The 13,708-nt window shown below is 44.8% G+C and overlaps 1 protein-coding gene across 5 annotated transcripts in view; it reads right to left on the bottom strand.

The window, feature by feature from the left end:
- Positions 1 to 4,570: 4,570 nt before the first annotated feature.
- Positions 4,571 to 13,708, bottom strand: part of LOC8035057 (phospholipid-transporting ATPase IA) — a 132,079-nt gene continuing 122,941 nt past the window's right edge. For all 5 annotated transcript variants that reach the window (XM_040500572.2, XM_040500566.2, XM_040500567.2 and 2 more), the window contains 2 exons: positions 9,242 to 9,285; positions 4,571 to 7,503 (listed from right to left, as the gene is read on the bottom strand). In XM_040500572.2, coding sequence (XP_040356506.2) covers positions 7,450 to 7,503; positions 9,242 to 9,285 — 98 coding nt within the window. In that variant the 3' untranslated portion in view covers positions 4,571 to 7,449. The remainder of the gene's footprint in view (positions 7,504 to 9,241; positions 9,286 to 13,708) is intronic.

Genomic DNA, 13,708 nt, shown 5'->3' with positions numbered 1-13,708 from the left:
CCCAGTAAGCGGCGTGGGAGTCCAGCACTCTCAGCTATTCGCACACAACAATATTTAGCAAAGGCAAAAAAAAAAAAAAAATGGAGTTTTGATTTTTTATGCGTGGGAGTCCAGCACGCTGCTGACTCAGCTATTCGCACGCAACATTATTTAGCAAAAAAAAAAAAAATTGGAGTTCTGATTTTTTATGCATTGAAAATGACTCGACTGGACCTTGGATTTCACGCATAATACCGCATTGCCAAAAGACGACCCTGGCCACCATGACTCATTTCCATATTCCCCTAACAATTTCATATGTAATGTAATTCCATAGTGAACTATGCTTTATACTTGCTGCATTTTTCCCCCTTTCTTTAGCATATTTCCTTCCTGTTCTTCTAAGTATTGCTTTCCCTCACTCAGCCGTACTCCAGGGTATTTATGCTTCTCTACGTGTTATATTAAAACGTCTTGAATTATTTCCGACTTGTCGCAACTGAATTTCAGACCCAGAGAGTCTCCTTTCTCTCCATAGATCTTAATCAGCTCCTAGCCTATCTGCTAACAGTACAATGTAGTCTGCGTAGAACATTCCGGGTATAACTTGATTTACTTTTTCCCCTATAGCTCTCCACATATGACAGATCAAAGCCTAAATCTAATAGACCAATCTCACCAAGCGTTTGGCGCATGCGTGACGCCGCCATAACATTAGTTCACAGGAGGCAACGTTATTAAACCACTCAGTTGGGAAACTGCCATAGAGACTGCTTTGAAAGAGTGGCCCCAATTTGTCCTCGAGCACCGAGCTAATGACGAACACAACGCCACCATTTCTCCCGCAGCGGCCATTCGAGGAACCGCACGTTACTTCTATTTTGGCTTTAATCGGCCATTTTGGCACCGAAACAGATACCTACTGTGGAAGAGGTTACAGGGGTGCCACCCCCGTCTCCCCAGCAGACGCACCGCGTGTTACTACCGAAGTTAAAATGCACCTAGGTCGGGACGCGCTACCTGAAAGCAGAGCCGTATATGTAGAGAGTTCGGTCAATGGGAGGCGCGGGCAGAGCCAGGGCGTGCGGCAGACTCGGAAAGAGGGCTTGGCATGCTCTCTTGACCAACCAGAAGCCGAAAAGAATCCCCTAGCGGTGGTAGCGAGAAACAGTTCTGAGCCGATCGATCATCGAAGGTCTCTGTTCGTATATGGTCTTAATAAGTGCGTAAGAGTGAAGTGTAGTAACTCTTTGTGGTTGAAAATAGGGTTTACGTCTTGTTTCATCATGATCATGCAGAAAGATGTAAGAAACGAATGCGCCGCTCAACTCTGTTTTGCGCGGACAGAGTGTGACCGCTCTGACGGCAGATTCCCGGCGCTCGGCGTTTGGCGTAAGGATTATGTCGATCTTTCCGCTAGTCACACTCTTCCACCATCATTTTAGATTAATGTGATTGAAACATCACGTGTACCATATTTTCAGCCATCGAGAGTTACTCCAATGCAGTTATCAGGTTTGTTTTTCGCGACCACCGCCAGGGTATTATTTCCGGCTTCTGGTTGGTCACATTCGAATTTCTGAAGACGCCCTGGAACACGCCCAGCCCGCTTTCGGCCAATGGCGCCGCTTCATTTGTCTCCTATACTTCCCAACGAATGGCCAAACTCTCTACATATACGGCTCTGCCTGAAAGCACCGCTGAGGCATGGTTGTATAAAAACAATATTAATTGTGCCGCAAAACCTTGCAAACTAGATTTTAAAAACATCACGCGCCGTTCGTTTTGTACTAAACTCCAATAAAAGTTACTACAAAAAGAGTATTTTCCGTTTGTTTTTACGCAAGAACATGCTTTCTAAAAGCTCAAGGTGACCACAGTACAGACAAATGATAAAGAGTGGCGCTGTTGTCATATTTAGCTCGGTCTCAGTGGACGCCAGCGGCCCAAGTTTTGACGGCGAGTTTCCCAACTGAGTGTTTTAGTAACGTTGACAGGAGGCAATCGGCAGCGCACGAGACTGTTCGTGCCCTGCACGCGCAGAGCTCTAGCAAGGTTGTCGCAAGCGCAGGAAGACTAAAGTTCCCTCGATGCATTGCAGCAGCCGTGGCGTAGCCAAGCTGGCTAGTCCCATAGGTCGATTTCTTTTCCATTCTACTCAGGTATATCATAAAGAGCAGAGGCGATGGGGGACAACCCTCCCCGAGTTCTTTTTTTATTTCTGTCGGTTCCATAATTTGTTTCCCGACAAAGGGCAGCCTTTCAAAAGGCTATGGAACTTGGCAGCTGTGGGAATCCCTGCACAATGGCGGACTAAATCCGCAACGTATCGGCATCGCCGAATACGCGCCCATTTACGCCAACCTTCAAGTGCCGAGGAAGCGCTCTTCCCGATTACGTTCGTCAAAACGCCCGTAAATACGTCGAAAATACGCCATACGTGGTTCGGCCTTTATGCGCTTGGTCGGACTAGAAGGCAAAAACATCATCTTAAAAAGAGCTGATGAGCGCAGTGACGTTGCACTTTAACGTTCTTTGATTGGGTCGTCGGCTCCTATAGCGTTGGCCGCGCTCCGAAGTTCGCCATCTTACGGAATTGCTTGCACGTTCCCCGATGTCAGTTGTTCCGCCATGGTGTGGCGGCTCCAATCTTCCAATCATCGGCACGCGACTTTCCAAAGGGGCGTACATCGCTACGACATTGGGGTGACGCCCTGTGACGTTCTGTGTCGAGCCCGAACGAAAACGCCAATGGCGGAGCGCGTGGCCCCTTCGCGTTTCATTCGGACTCGATAGTTTATGAATGCAACAGTGTCTTACTTGCCTTGCGTCTGCCCACTTATTACGCCACGACCACGGGGGAAGAAACACATTTAGGTGGACTCTGCCTGACGCGGCGGCCACATTATGATCGGCGCACCAAGCGCTTCACTCGCATGGGGATAGACGGCTCCCAAATACGAGGTCCCCCCCCCCCCCCCTCCCCAAACCGACCGCTCTGGTTGTTTCTCCCAGCGGTAGTCTCGCATTCCCTCGTTCACCGCTTCTTGTTGTACCCACGGTGGAAGGAACACATTTAGGTGATGGCTCTCTGTCCGATGCGGCGGCGACATTTATTAGGCGCACCGAGCGCGCCTCACTCGCACGGGTATAGATGGCGGTCAAGGATGGGGTCCCTCCCAAACCAACCGCTCCAGTTGTTTCTACCAGCGGTGGTCCCGCCATTCCCTCGCTGACCGCTTCTTGTTGTACCTCACCGTCGCCACGCCGCCACCACGTCGCCAGAGTCCGTAAATCTGTGTACTCTTCCTTCTTCCTCGGGTTAAAGGAGCGATGCAACAATTTTTGTACTTTGCGCAAATACCGCTTAAAACGGATCCCTAACGTTAATGACCTATGAAACACGCGTTCGTTTTCACCCCACGCAATAGAAGTCCCAGAAAAAAAATGAAAGAAAACCGAGCAGCGTTCACCCCCTCAACTCGCAGCCAGAACAAGCGCCCACGTGATCTGGAGCCGATTATATGCCGCCAGTGTTGATTATATGCCGCCAGTGTTGATCATAGACACGCGCTGGGGTTGGCAAAGCGCAGGACACGCGCTGAGTTCCAGACATTGTTATGGCTCGGCTGTTGTCGTCGTTGCAGCGATTGGACACGGGTCACTACCCGAATGCTTCTCGAGCTAGCAATCATCACGAGCCCAAGTCGAGTGCCCAAGCAATGCTCGGGTCCAATCTATGAACCGCATTTAAATATCGTCACTTGAGTGTACTGCGATCCCCACGTTACGTCATCCAATTTTGCAAAGGAGAGATTGAATGAAAATGATCGCTTTTGTCCTTGAAATTACACCGCAACGAAGGAGTTTCTTGGCCAGCGGCGTTTAGTGTGAGTATCCTTGAGTCCCAGGTGTGCCAGTAAGCTCGTGTGAAGTGAAAAACATTCCAATTGAATATCGTTGCACAGCTCCTTTAAGGCTCACCTTCGCGCACGATGGTGGCACCTGTGATAGACACAGCACCAAAGCAAAACACGAGGCCAGCCACTGGCCGCACACCACCACCACACCACGAAAAAGGTGAGCACGCTACGCCGCCGACACCGTGGCCGCCGGGGAGGGACCTCATACCGCAGCGCCCTCCACGGTGGCGCGGAACTAACTATTCCTGTTTAGGGGCTAGCTCCGAACACGATCTGGTCGCTCGCTCTCCGCGGGAAGAACGGCCAGAGTCATCACCTAAATGTGTTTCTTCCAACGTGGCCACGACCTAATAGAGCCAATCAAACAGCGTCGAAACTGTATCGTCAAGGCATACGTCGTCTATATGTGCGTTTGGATTGAACCGATCACGCACAGTGGATACGCCACGATCTTACGCAGTTTTTTTTTTGTTTTTTTGTTTTTTGTGCGATTGTTTAAGTTAATGATGCCAAACGCACAAAGACAACGAGCGCCAAGACGAATCACTTTTGGCGCAGCTCGATTCACTCCATCGGATCGGATCGTTCGGCACGCGGTCGGACTTAAGTGAAACTCGGCCATTTTACCATTTTACACCTCCGACGTTGTCAAGTCAGAAAACAAAACATTTCTGCTCCGAGAACACATTTTACTCTGGTTACATGGAGGGAGTACTTGGTTGAATGTCTTCAAGCACGCGACAACACGTCTGCTGTTGCGTACAGACACAGATATTCACGCAACGGCCGTCTGCAAGCTCAGGATCCCACAAACCACCTCTACCCGCGCGTCCACGCTGAGCGGGTTTCCAAATGCAGTTTTGCGAGTGGAAATAACCGGAGATTAAGTACTGTATACTATACGTTCTTTGAGTTTCATCGGGGTTGGGGCATCTCCCGTTGCAGACAGCCACATTCACAGTTCAGCAGGCAAAAAGGATCCGAGCCCAACTCAAGACAAAGCTTAGACTAGGAGAGCAACAGTAAGGCAAGTTTTTTTTTTTTTTTTAGCCCGGCAAAATTTACCGTCACTCGTTTGTTGTCACCTTGGCAGTGGGTTCAAAGAACTGCGACACCACAGCATTTCAGAAAGTTTTAGGCTTGTGCTAAAAGCACTGCAAGCGCGTTATGTTTTTCTTTTCGTTTTTATAGATACTTCAGCTCACGTTTACTTCTATAGCCTCTACTGTCTACTCGTAAGATATTTAAAGCTACACTGACTTCGGCTCTCGATGACAGAGTCGCTCATGCACACAACCGCGTAGAAGCGTCGACTGAACCATGTGCAACCGTAGCACTTTTAATGTCACCTTCAACATCACAGATAGATCAAGATTGTTTCTTTTTACCGCAGTGGGTTTCACCTCCTTTCCTGCTAGGCAAGAAGTGCTAAACTGAGGCATACTTGCTCGAAATTTCGAGCCTAGCAATACACACTTGCTTTGTCGCACGTTTCGATCGTGAACGATTTCAGCCGGAAGTCGGCATAGACACGCGACTCGCAACTAGGACCATACGCAAGATTGGGATATAACCTAGCGGGTACACCACACCAAAAACTTTGTTTGCGACTTCTAGAAGAGCTTTCACCAGCATTACTAAGACGCACTACTGCGCATCTACATAGATTCTTCATATGTGGTCAACGAACGCTAATTACAGAGCGCGCGGCTTTCTCCGGCGAGCGCTACACTGGCGACATTTGCGGCAACTAATCTAGTCACGTGGGTAACATGGAACGCGTCCACCCGAGAAGTGTCCTGCCGTCCTGCCCACTCGATGTGGGGCGCCGCTTACCGTGTAAAAGGCTGCTTGCGTGCTCTTCGCTAACGCCGCCGTAGCGATAGAGAACAAAAATGCAGAGCTTATCAACAAGATGCGGGGAGAAGAGAGTTATTAGGGAGTTTTCGTAGGCCGCGTTTCCCCCTCCGCGAAGCCCTCCGTAACGAAGAAGCCGCTACTGCGCCTGCGCGCCGGTGGCCTGGAGACTGTGGAGTTCCGGGTACCGAGCGGGTTGCGGAGAGCATTGTGGGACGGCGAAAACGGTCTGCAAAAACTCTCTGTTGATATGCGCACGATAGCGTGCAACCGATATGCAAAACAAAGTAGGCGCGAAGCGTTCAAGCAGCCTCTTGCCCGATCGAGAGTTTGGGACCGTGGTTAGGACACGGCTCGAGCGCCACGGAACGAGAGGTTAGGACCGTTCAACGTTGGCCACGTGTCCAGATTAGTTGCCGCCAATGCCACCAGTCTGGCGCTCGCCGGAGACAGCCACGCGCGCTCTTGCGTTATAGACAAGTGTGATCAGCACTGTACAAACATGTCAAATATGCGTCCGGAAGATCTGACTACAGTGTACCCCTTGGCATCCAGGCAAATACAACACAAATTTAGAGGTCAGTTTTTTTTTTCCATTACAAATTGTTGCCACCTATGAAATGAATTCGCTGTCCTTAGCGCGCAATAGTACTTCGTGCAAAGGGTCAGTAAAATAACTTCATGCTTCAGTCAGAGTTTACGCTAAACAGGTGGTCTGCAAAGGAGCTGTCCTACTGTAGCCCACTCCAAGGAGATGATAATATAGGTAAGTATAGCGACAATTGGTTATTGTTTTGTACATACGCACACACACACACACACATTATTCCATTTGTGTAACAATTCTTGTAATATAATTGAGTTTAAATCTTTGGGTAAAGCTTCCTCCTTTTACACGAAATATAACTTCATTCTTGCGCAGCTGACCCAACCTTTGATATCCTTGGTACGGAAAAAGGATATTTACAACAGTTCAATATCTTTGGTGGCTTGCCTCTGAACCAAAAGTGGTACCTTAGGTACTGCACCCCGGTTGTATTAATGCACACTTATTCAATTCTGTAATCTTCAATACCCAGTTCACTCACATTTAGTACATCATTAATCTTTGGTATTTTGTTTACACACAGTTGACTACTATATCGGAATAAGTGCCCTCAATACCATACAGAACAATTCCACAGTGTGCCCAGCCGCTTGTCATATATAAGTATATGTTGTACTGGGTACACCTATAAAATGGTACACAACAGTGCAACTACTGCATGCACAACACAAATGGGTCTTTGGTACAGACAGTTTGCCATCAGTAGCTAAACGTTTTTGTCAGCCACTTTTACCATGTCTGAGTGGAATGTGGAGCAAAAAGAAATGGCAAATAACAACAATTAAACAAAAAAGGAAAAACATTAACTTAGTATTTGGTAAAGCACAAAAAACATTGTGGCAAGCCTGACATTGGAAAGCTCTTGCATTCACGTGTATACGTTAAACAAACACCACCCCCCGTAACGGATGGTTATACGGACATGTGCAATAGAAAGGAGGATTGAAATGCACACATGTGCACCGTGCTAGCAATGCATTATTTACAGCTGGTCTCTCTGCAAGGCCTTAAGGGTGGCATAGCATTCGAAGCGTAGCAGATTCGGGGACCTGGAATGTGCTTCAGGAAGGCATCCCAGACGCTTCAGATGCCTTGTGGTTTCTGCTTCGTCGAGTCGTAAGCTCTGATAAGGTCAGCCTGAAAAGTCACAAAAAGATGTGGTATTTCATTGCTAAATGGTTGTCGAAACAATACATCAACATTTTAATCTTGACATTGCGGTATAAAGGGGACAAACAGAAGTCTTAGTTCCTTGTTCGTATCCCACTCCCATGTGTAAGATGCTGGAATGTGGGCTCACAATTACCTCATATCTGAAGAACTAGTTTAATTGATTCTTTCACGAAAAGAATCTGGCAATTCATTGTTGTTTTACGTGCCGATACCATCGAAGCGGTTCGGCCGCAAGTTTGAAGCCAAACCTAAAGCAAATGATACTGTTATTGAAATGAGCATGTTAATGGTAATCAACCTGAGTCGAAATATGCCCATCATTAAAGCTCTCGGCATGCGTACACTAGAGCTTAAGAAGAAAATTTGTATGTCGCACCATCACGCTGTTTCACATTTAGAGTTAACTTAGGTACACGGAAAGACAGATGCCTGAAACGTGACACACCAAGGAGTTTCTAGACACAACCTTTTGTCTTTGATGCTAGCCCACTCAATTATGCCGCATACTCACAACCCCCGTACTGCAAGCCCACCAACTTGCAGCAAATAATTTCAGAAGCTCATTCACCCACGTAAAAGCCTGAAGTAAAAGGATGCCCAAAATATTTCAAAAGCTTTCTCATAAAAGTATTTTCAATATATTTAGTCACCATATATAAATATATATATATATATATATATATATATATATAAAGTGCAACCCGCTTATAACGATAATGAGAAAACCTGAAATTATAATCGTTATAACTGATTATTGTTGTACTGTGCTAGAAACTGATCCTTTCCAGTCTAGAAACTCTAGAAACTGATTGTTATAAGTGGTACATTGTTACATGTGGTATCGTTGTAAATGGGTAGCACTGTATATACCGCATCTTTTGTATACCAAATTTTCAAAATTGTCAAACTAAATTTTTCTTCAAAGCAAAATGAAAACATTATAAGAAAAGCTTTTTTTTTTTTTTAAGTGGCAAAGAGAGATGATGTGATATCTCAGGGGACTGCAAGATGCTCGACCAAGCCCGCGTAGGAAGACCAAAAACAAACCTACTTTCTCTAAAGCAAAGATGCGCGAATTTCAGCGAAGGCACTTAGGAAAACAACTGGCCAACTCATTTTATTACGAAAGACCTATTAACTCGTTACACACCCTTGAAAATATACTTCAACCATGCGAGACTAACACAGTCAGTGGGCTGAAAAAAGTGGATGAGAAAGTTTTAGGTTTAACTCGGCGTTACGCCGAAACATCCCAAACCTGGACGTCTCAAAAATTGTCCCGACATAAAAAAGGTTGGCTGAATGGGTACACTCCAGCTACCAAGCTTGGGGATTTCAAGTAATGCAAACGTCTGACTTCGGACGTCTTGCTCCATTTGACCGACTGACTAGCATTTCTTTATAGCACCAGAACAGCTAGCTTGGCCAGCAGGAAAGTTCCCAGCAACCGAGAAGGGCACCTGCTGGCCTTGCATTCTACAAAGGGCCAAGTCGTTGGCGAATGCAGCGGCCGACAGAAACGCAGGGCTCATTACGCTCACTCTTGTTGCTCAGTGATTTTTTCTTGGTGCATAGTGCCGCAACGTCTTTGGGTAAGGAGCAATGACCAGATGCCCTTGCCACTAAGTTGTGAGCAACTACGACAAAGGACGGTCAATCGGCATGCAGAGAAGAGCGGCAGGGAGAACGCTCGGGGTTTTACCTGAGGCACTACGCCGTGCTCTTCTTGGGAAAATGCATAACCATCTGAAAGCAGGAACATTAGTAACGTCAGCAGACATGTCAGTCCTTTCAATTTGACGTGTTAGTAGACTAAATGAATGAGTTAAACGGACATTTCTAAAGAGATAGGCATGCAGATTAAGGTCTCGGGCAGGTTTCGGCCATCGAGGCTAGCTCTTCGCTTCTTTAGCGGCCATTTCGCAACATCAATCTTACGCAATGCGGAAAACCTTCATTTCTTCCCCTTCCACAAATCGAGGGTGGAAATGGGAAAGGGGCAGATATGTCTCGGAGGTAGGAGCCTGGCAGGGTTGGGCAGTACTGCAATATAAATATATCGCGATAGTATTTCAGAAATAATTTACGTATCTGTATTTCTGTATCGCAATACAATTTTTCAATCAATATTTGTATTTCAGCATCGGAACATGTTTGGTGCATTCCTTGTATCACGATACAATCCCTGGCCAACGTTTCTCGTTTCAATGTTCAAGAAATCTGTGAACCCCAAGCGACAGCTCAAGAGGCTTTTCTTCTTTTGTGCTTCAGACAGGTAGAAGGTACAGAAAATGGGACCTCGAGACTTTGTTATCAAGCAGACCAAGCTTTGTTTCTAACATTATGGCCCCGACATTGTTGACTCCTTTCCTTATTTTTCAGAGATAACATATGTCTTTTAAGGTGCTTCAGTTGGGCAACTACCTACATTTGTTCTATTAATATGTCAAAGGCACTGCGGGTACGAGCTTTATAACTGCGCATTGCACTCAGCCCCATTTACTAAGGTGTGCGTAAAACTTATTCCTTCAGATAATAATAAAAAAAAGTTTCATTCAAAGGCGACGTCTTGAAGTGACTAGCGACATGGGACTAGAAGATGTTGACCTTTCAGAGATATTTGGGTACGGTAGATATAAAACAATATTAGAGGTTCATGTGATATTGCTTTGAAGGTGTGCAATATATCTAATGGAGAACTGCACTGCATTCTGGATAAAAAGTATTTCAAACCTACGGAACACTCGCTTAGTTCCCACAGCTTTATATTAAGAGGAAATTGGCAATTATACGGAAAATAATTTCAGACTAGGGATCGTCCAAGTTCAAGTTCAATCTTTACCTCATGGTTAGTACGAGTTTTTGTTTCCACTGGAGGACTCTTCTGTCGCCTTAGAGGTACAAACCCTGCCAACAAAGCTTAACTATTACCACCTCCAAGTGAGGTCTTCATACACATAGAAAACCGGAAAAAAAGATATTTGCATGGTTCAAAACTTTTCTGTTGTGAAAACGGTCTTTGTTCAATGTAATATGAACCCGTGATTGCCAATTGTAGAACGCTTAATCTCATTTGCCAACATGACTCTTTGCCAAAATCGGCAGCAGCTGACCGACCAGCTATTTAAAAAGCCACTTCTCATCAAATGTAGTCGAGTGTAAAAGCAAAGCCGTATGGTTAGTTTTGTTTTGTATTGATTTCATATGAAAAAATAAAATATGTAGCAAAAAGTTGTCCCTCTTTTACAAAAAGCAACCTTTTTGCCAGTAATACAAGAGTTCACATCACAAAAACCTCTCCAAAGAAAAAATGTATTACTGCCCCGTCAAATTGTATTCCTCTATTTGTATTTCCAAACACTTTTCGATTTTTCACATGTATTTTTGATATGTATCACAATACTTTTGTATGGATGTATTTTAGTACCAGTTTTTTGGCTGTCTTTGTCATGTCTCCCAATATTTGTGTTTACAAATACATTTTAGAGTACCTCTGCCCAACCCTAAAGCCTGGCAACCGTCTCTCGCAGGATGGGGCGTTCGTGTTAGCATTCAAGTTCTAGGCAGGATATCAAACGAGGTGACCCAATGACCTTCTCTACGCAGTGGCTGCGTCAATCCTCGCGTGAACGTCAGGCAACGTGTTGCAGTTGACAGAGTTGGCACGCGTTTCTTTAAGAATGTTGACAGGCAAAAGTTTACTCTAGGCTATGCCCATTTATAAACCCGGAAACGGGACGGTACTTGGACATACTGTGCGGATATACCGCCGTTGCACAAGAAACAGTTGCAGTGAAGCACTACCACCGACGAGCTTGCCCGACCCATTTTGGAGCCAAGTATATCTATATTTATGGACCTCAGAAAGTCCAATGCCCACATGGGGATAGCAAGTAAATTACACATTTGACATAAAATTAAACCTTGAGATGCTCAGTTATACCTAATCATAGATTTATAAATTCTCTTGCTATTAGCAAATATCCTTTTTTTACATCTAGGATTTGAGAAAAGAAAGAGACAATAATGAATTATGAATGCAGGCATTCAAAATAGTTCTGCCTAACATATACTCTTCCATAATGGCCGGTTTAATTTTGAAACTTTTACTGTGGTGCAGATATCAACATTCACGAAGTCCCCACTTCTTTTTAAATACACCAGACACGCGCGTGAACCATTCCGATTTGAAAGTGTGCTTTCATCCTGAGCACACAGCTGCAATATTTGTACTTAAAGCGTTGATCGTGGCGGGTTCGCCCCGTTGAGTGCGCTTCTTTGCCGAGCACTGGTGCATTGCGAAAAGCAACACCCGCGAAAGCGAGCTCCGCGGGTGGTGCTTTCTCGCAGTTCACCGGCACTCAGAAAAAAGCGGATTCAACGGGGCAAACCAGAGCTGGCAGTAGTGTAATTACTGTAATGAAATTACAGTAATTTAATTACTTGTTCCAGTAATTAGTAATGTAATTCATTACTTTTTGTAGCAGGTAATTTAGTAATGTAATGAATTACTCCAGCGACGGTAATTGTAATTAAATTACCTAATTACTTTTGCGCACCAGCCATATTTTTGTGTCCACAATACACAAGAGCGCTTTTCTTTTTATTTTACTTTTTCTTTTTCCTCTACACCTTTCCAAAAAACGCTTTTCGGCCGCCGCTATGTTGCTGATGCTAATGCGGCTGGTGCGACTCTCGCACCCGCTATTAGCTAGTCATTTTCTGCCACTCTCTTGAACTGTGAAAACCCGCTCAGCGCGATTCTCTACCTATGTTTTGCGGTTTTGCATTCGACGTTTTCTGGCCCCTCTTGAAAGTTTCCGCTTACTTTTTCTGATGCATGCTGCGTACCTTCTCTGTGTTATCTTCCACTGTGAGAAATAGGGCTGGTAAGTGCCTGCCATTCGAGCTTTTCTGCTTGACATTCTCGGGAAACGAAGGAGGGGAAGTAGGTCGAACTAAGGCCCCTGGTGGAACGGCCTCGACGCGATTTTGCGAACAATGACAATTGTTCTCCCCCCTCCCAGAGATAATCCGCGTAGAATCCTCAGTCATCTCCAAAAATAGTTGTCCGGGTTGGGGTGGGAAACGGATCAGTCGCGTGCGTTCCTCTGTCCATCGGTAAACATGCAACAGAGAGTTCTAGCTGTGTGCCATGAACTGTGTAAATAATGTAAATAAAGTTATCTGTAAAAGGAAGTTATCAATAGCTCCTTCGTATTTAAAAGTATACAAAAGTAATGCGAAAGTAATGTCATTACTTTTAAAAGTAATTTGTAATGGTAATTAATTACTTTCTGACTGTGGTAATTTGTAATGTAATTTAATTACATTTCAGCAACTTTCAGCAAAGTAATTAGTAATGTAATTTAATTACAAAATATGAGTAATTTGGCCAGCTCTGGGGCAAACCCACCGAGGTCAACACTTCGAAAAAAAAAAAAAAAGAATATCGCAGTTCAGCTCGAAGCCAATATCGGATAGCGTATTATTTGAAACTACAATTCGAAAATTCCAATATTTGCACAACACTACAGTCAATTAACTCAAACTCTTAACTAGCTGTTTAGTTGTGCTTAAAAATACATAAAACTGCAACAAGAATGCTTTAAGGACACTATTTTTGCTTAGAAAAGCCCGTACGGTGGCAACTTTTGAGATACGTAATGATTGCTTAAATTACATGGTAGGTTACATTCGGTATGAAATTAAGGTTAAACGGAATAGTATTCGGCCAAAATAAAGTTAAAATAGAATATCTTTTTAATATAGCTGAAAGTTATGGCAATTCCAATAAAACTACAATTTCAAGGCGAGTTTCCTCAATATGCACACCGATGGGATTTTAAGTGTAGAGTTTTATGAGAATGCAAAGTCAGCATGTAGACGATAAATATGCCTTCCTTAAATATTGAGCTGAAAATGATTGTGATCAATAATGCGAGCAACTTGTAAGGATATTCCAGTTACGATCTGTGGTATTGTTTTGTAGCATTCACTGCAAGACACAGTGGTCCCACCAGCATTCACCAAGTTTTCTTAAATAATGCGCAAGCAGCATCCTGCTCAAGGGGAGCCACTTTCCCTTTAGCACGTAGCTGCACTGCAGCAAAGTGAGGTACACAGGACTGCCCTGTCCACTTCGCAGGTGTTGCTTCTCCGTACCAAT

The sequence above is a fragment of the Ixodes scapularis genome, unplaced genomic scaffold (genome assembly GCF_016920785.2).
Source record: "Ixodes scapularis isolate PalLabHiFi unplaced genomic scaffold, ASM1692078v2 PGA_scaffold13__105_contigs__length_92229423, whole genome shotgun sequence".
Lineage (NCBI taxonomy): Eukaryota > Metazoa > Arthropoda > Arachnida > Ixodida > Ixodidae > Ixodes > Ixodes scapularis.
This window is presented reverse-complemented; position numbering and strand designations above follow the sequence as displayed.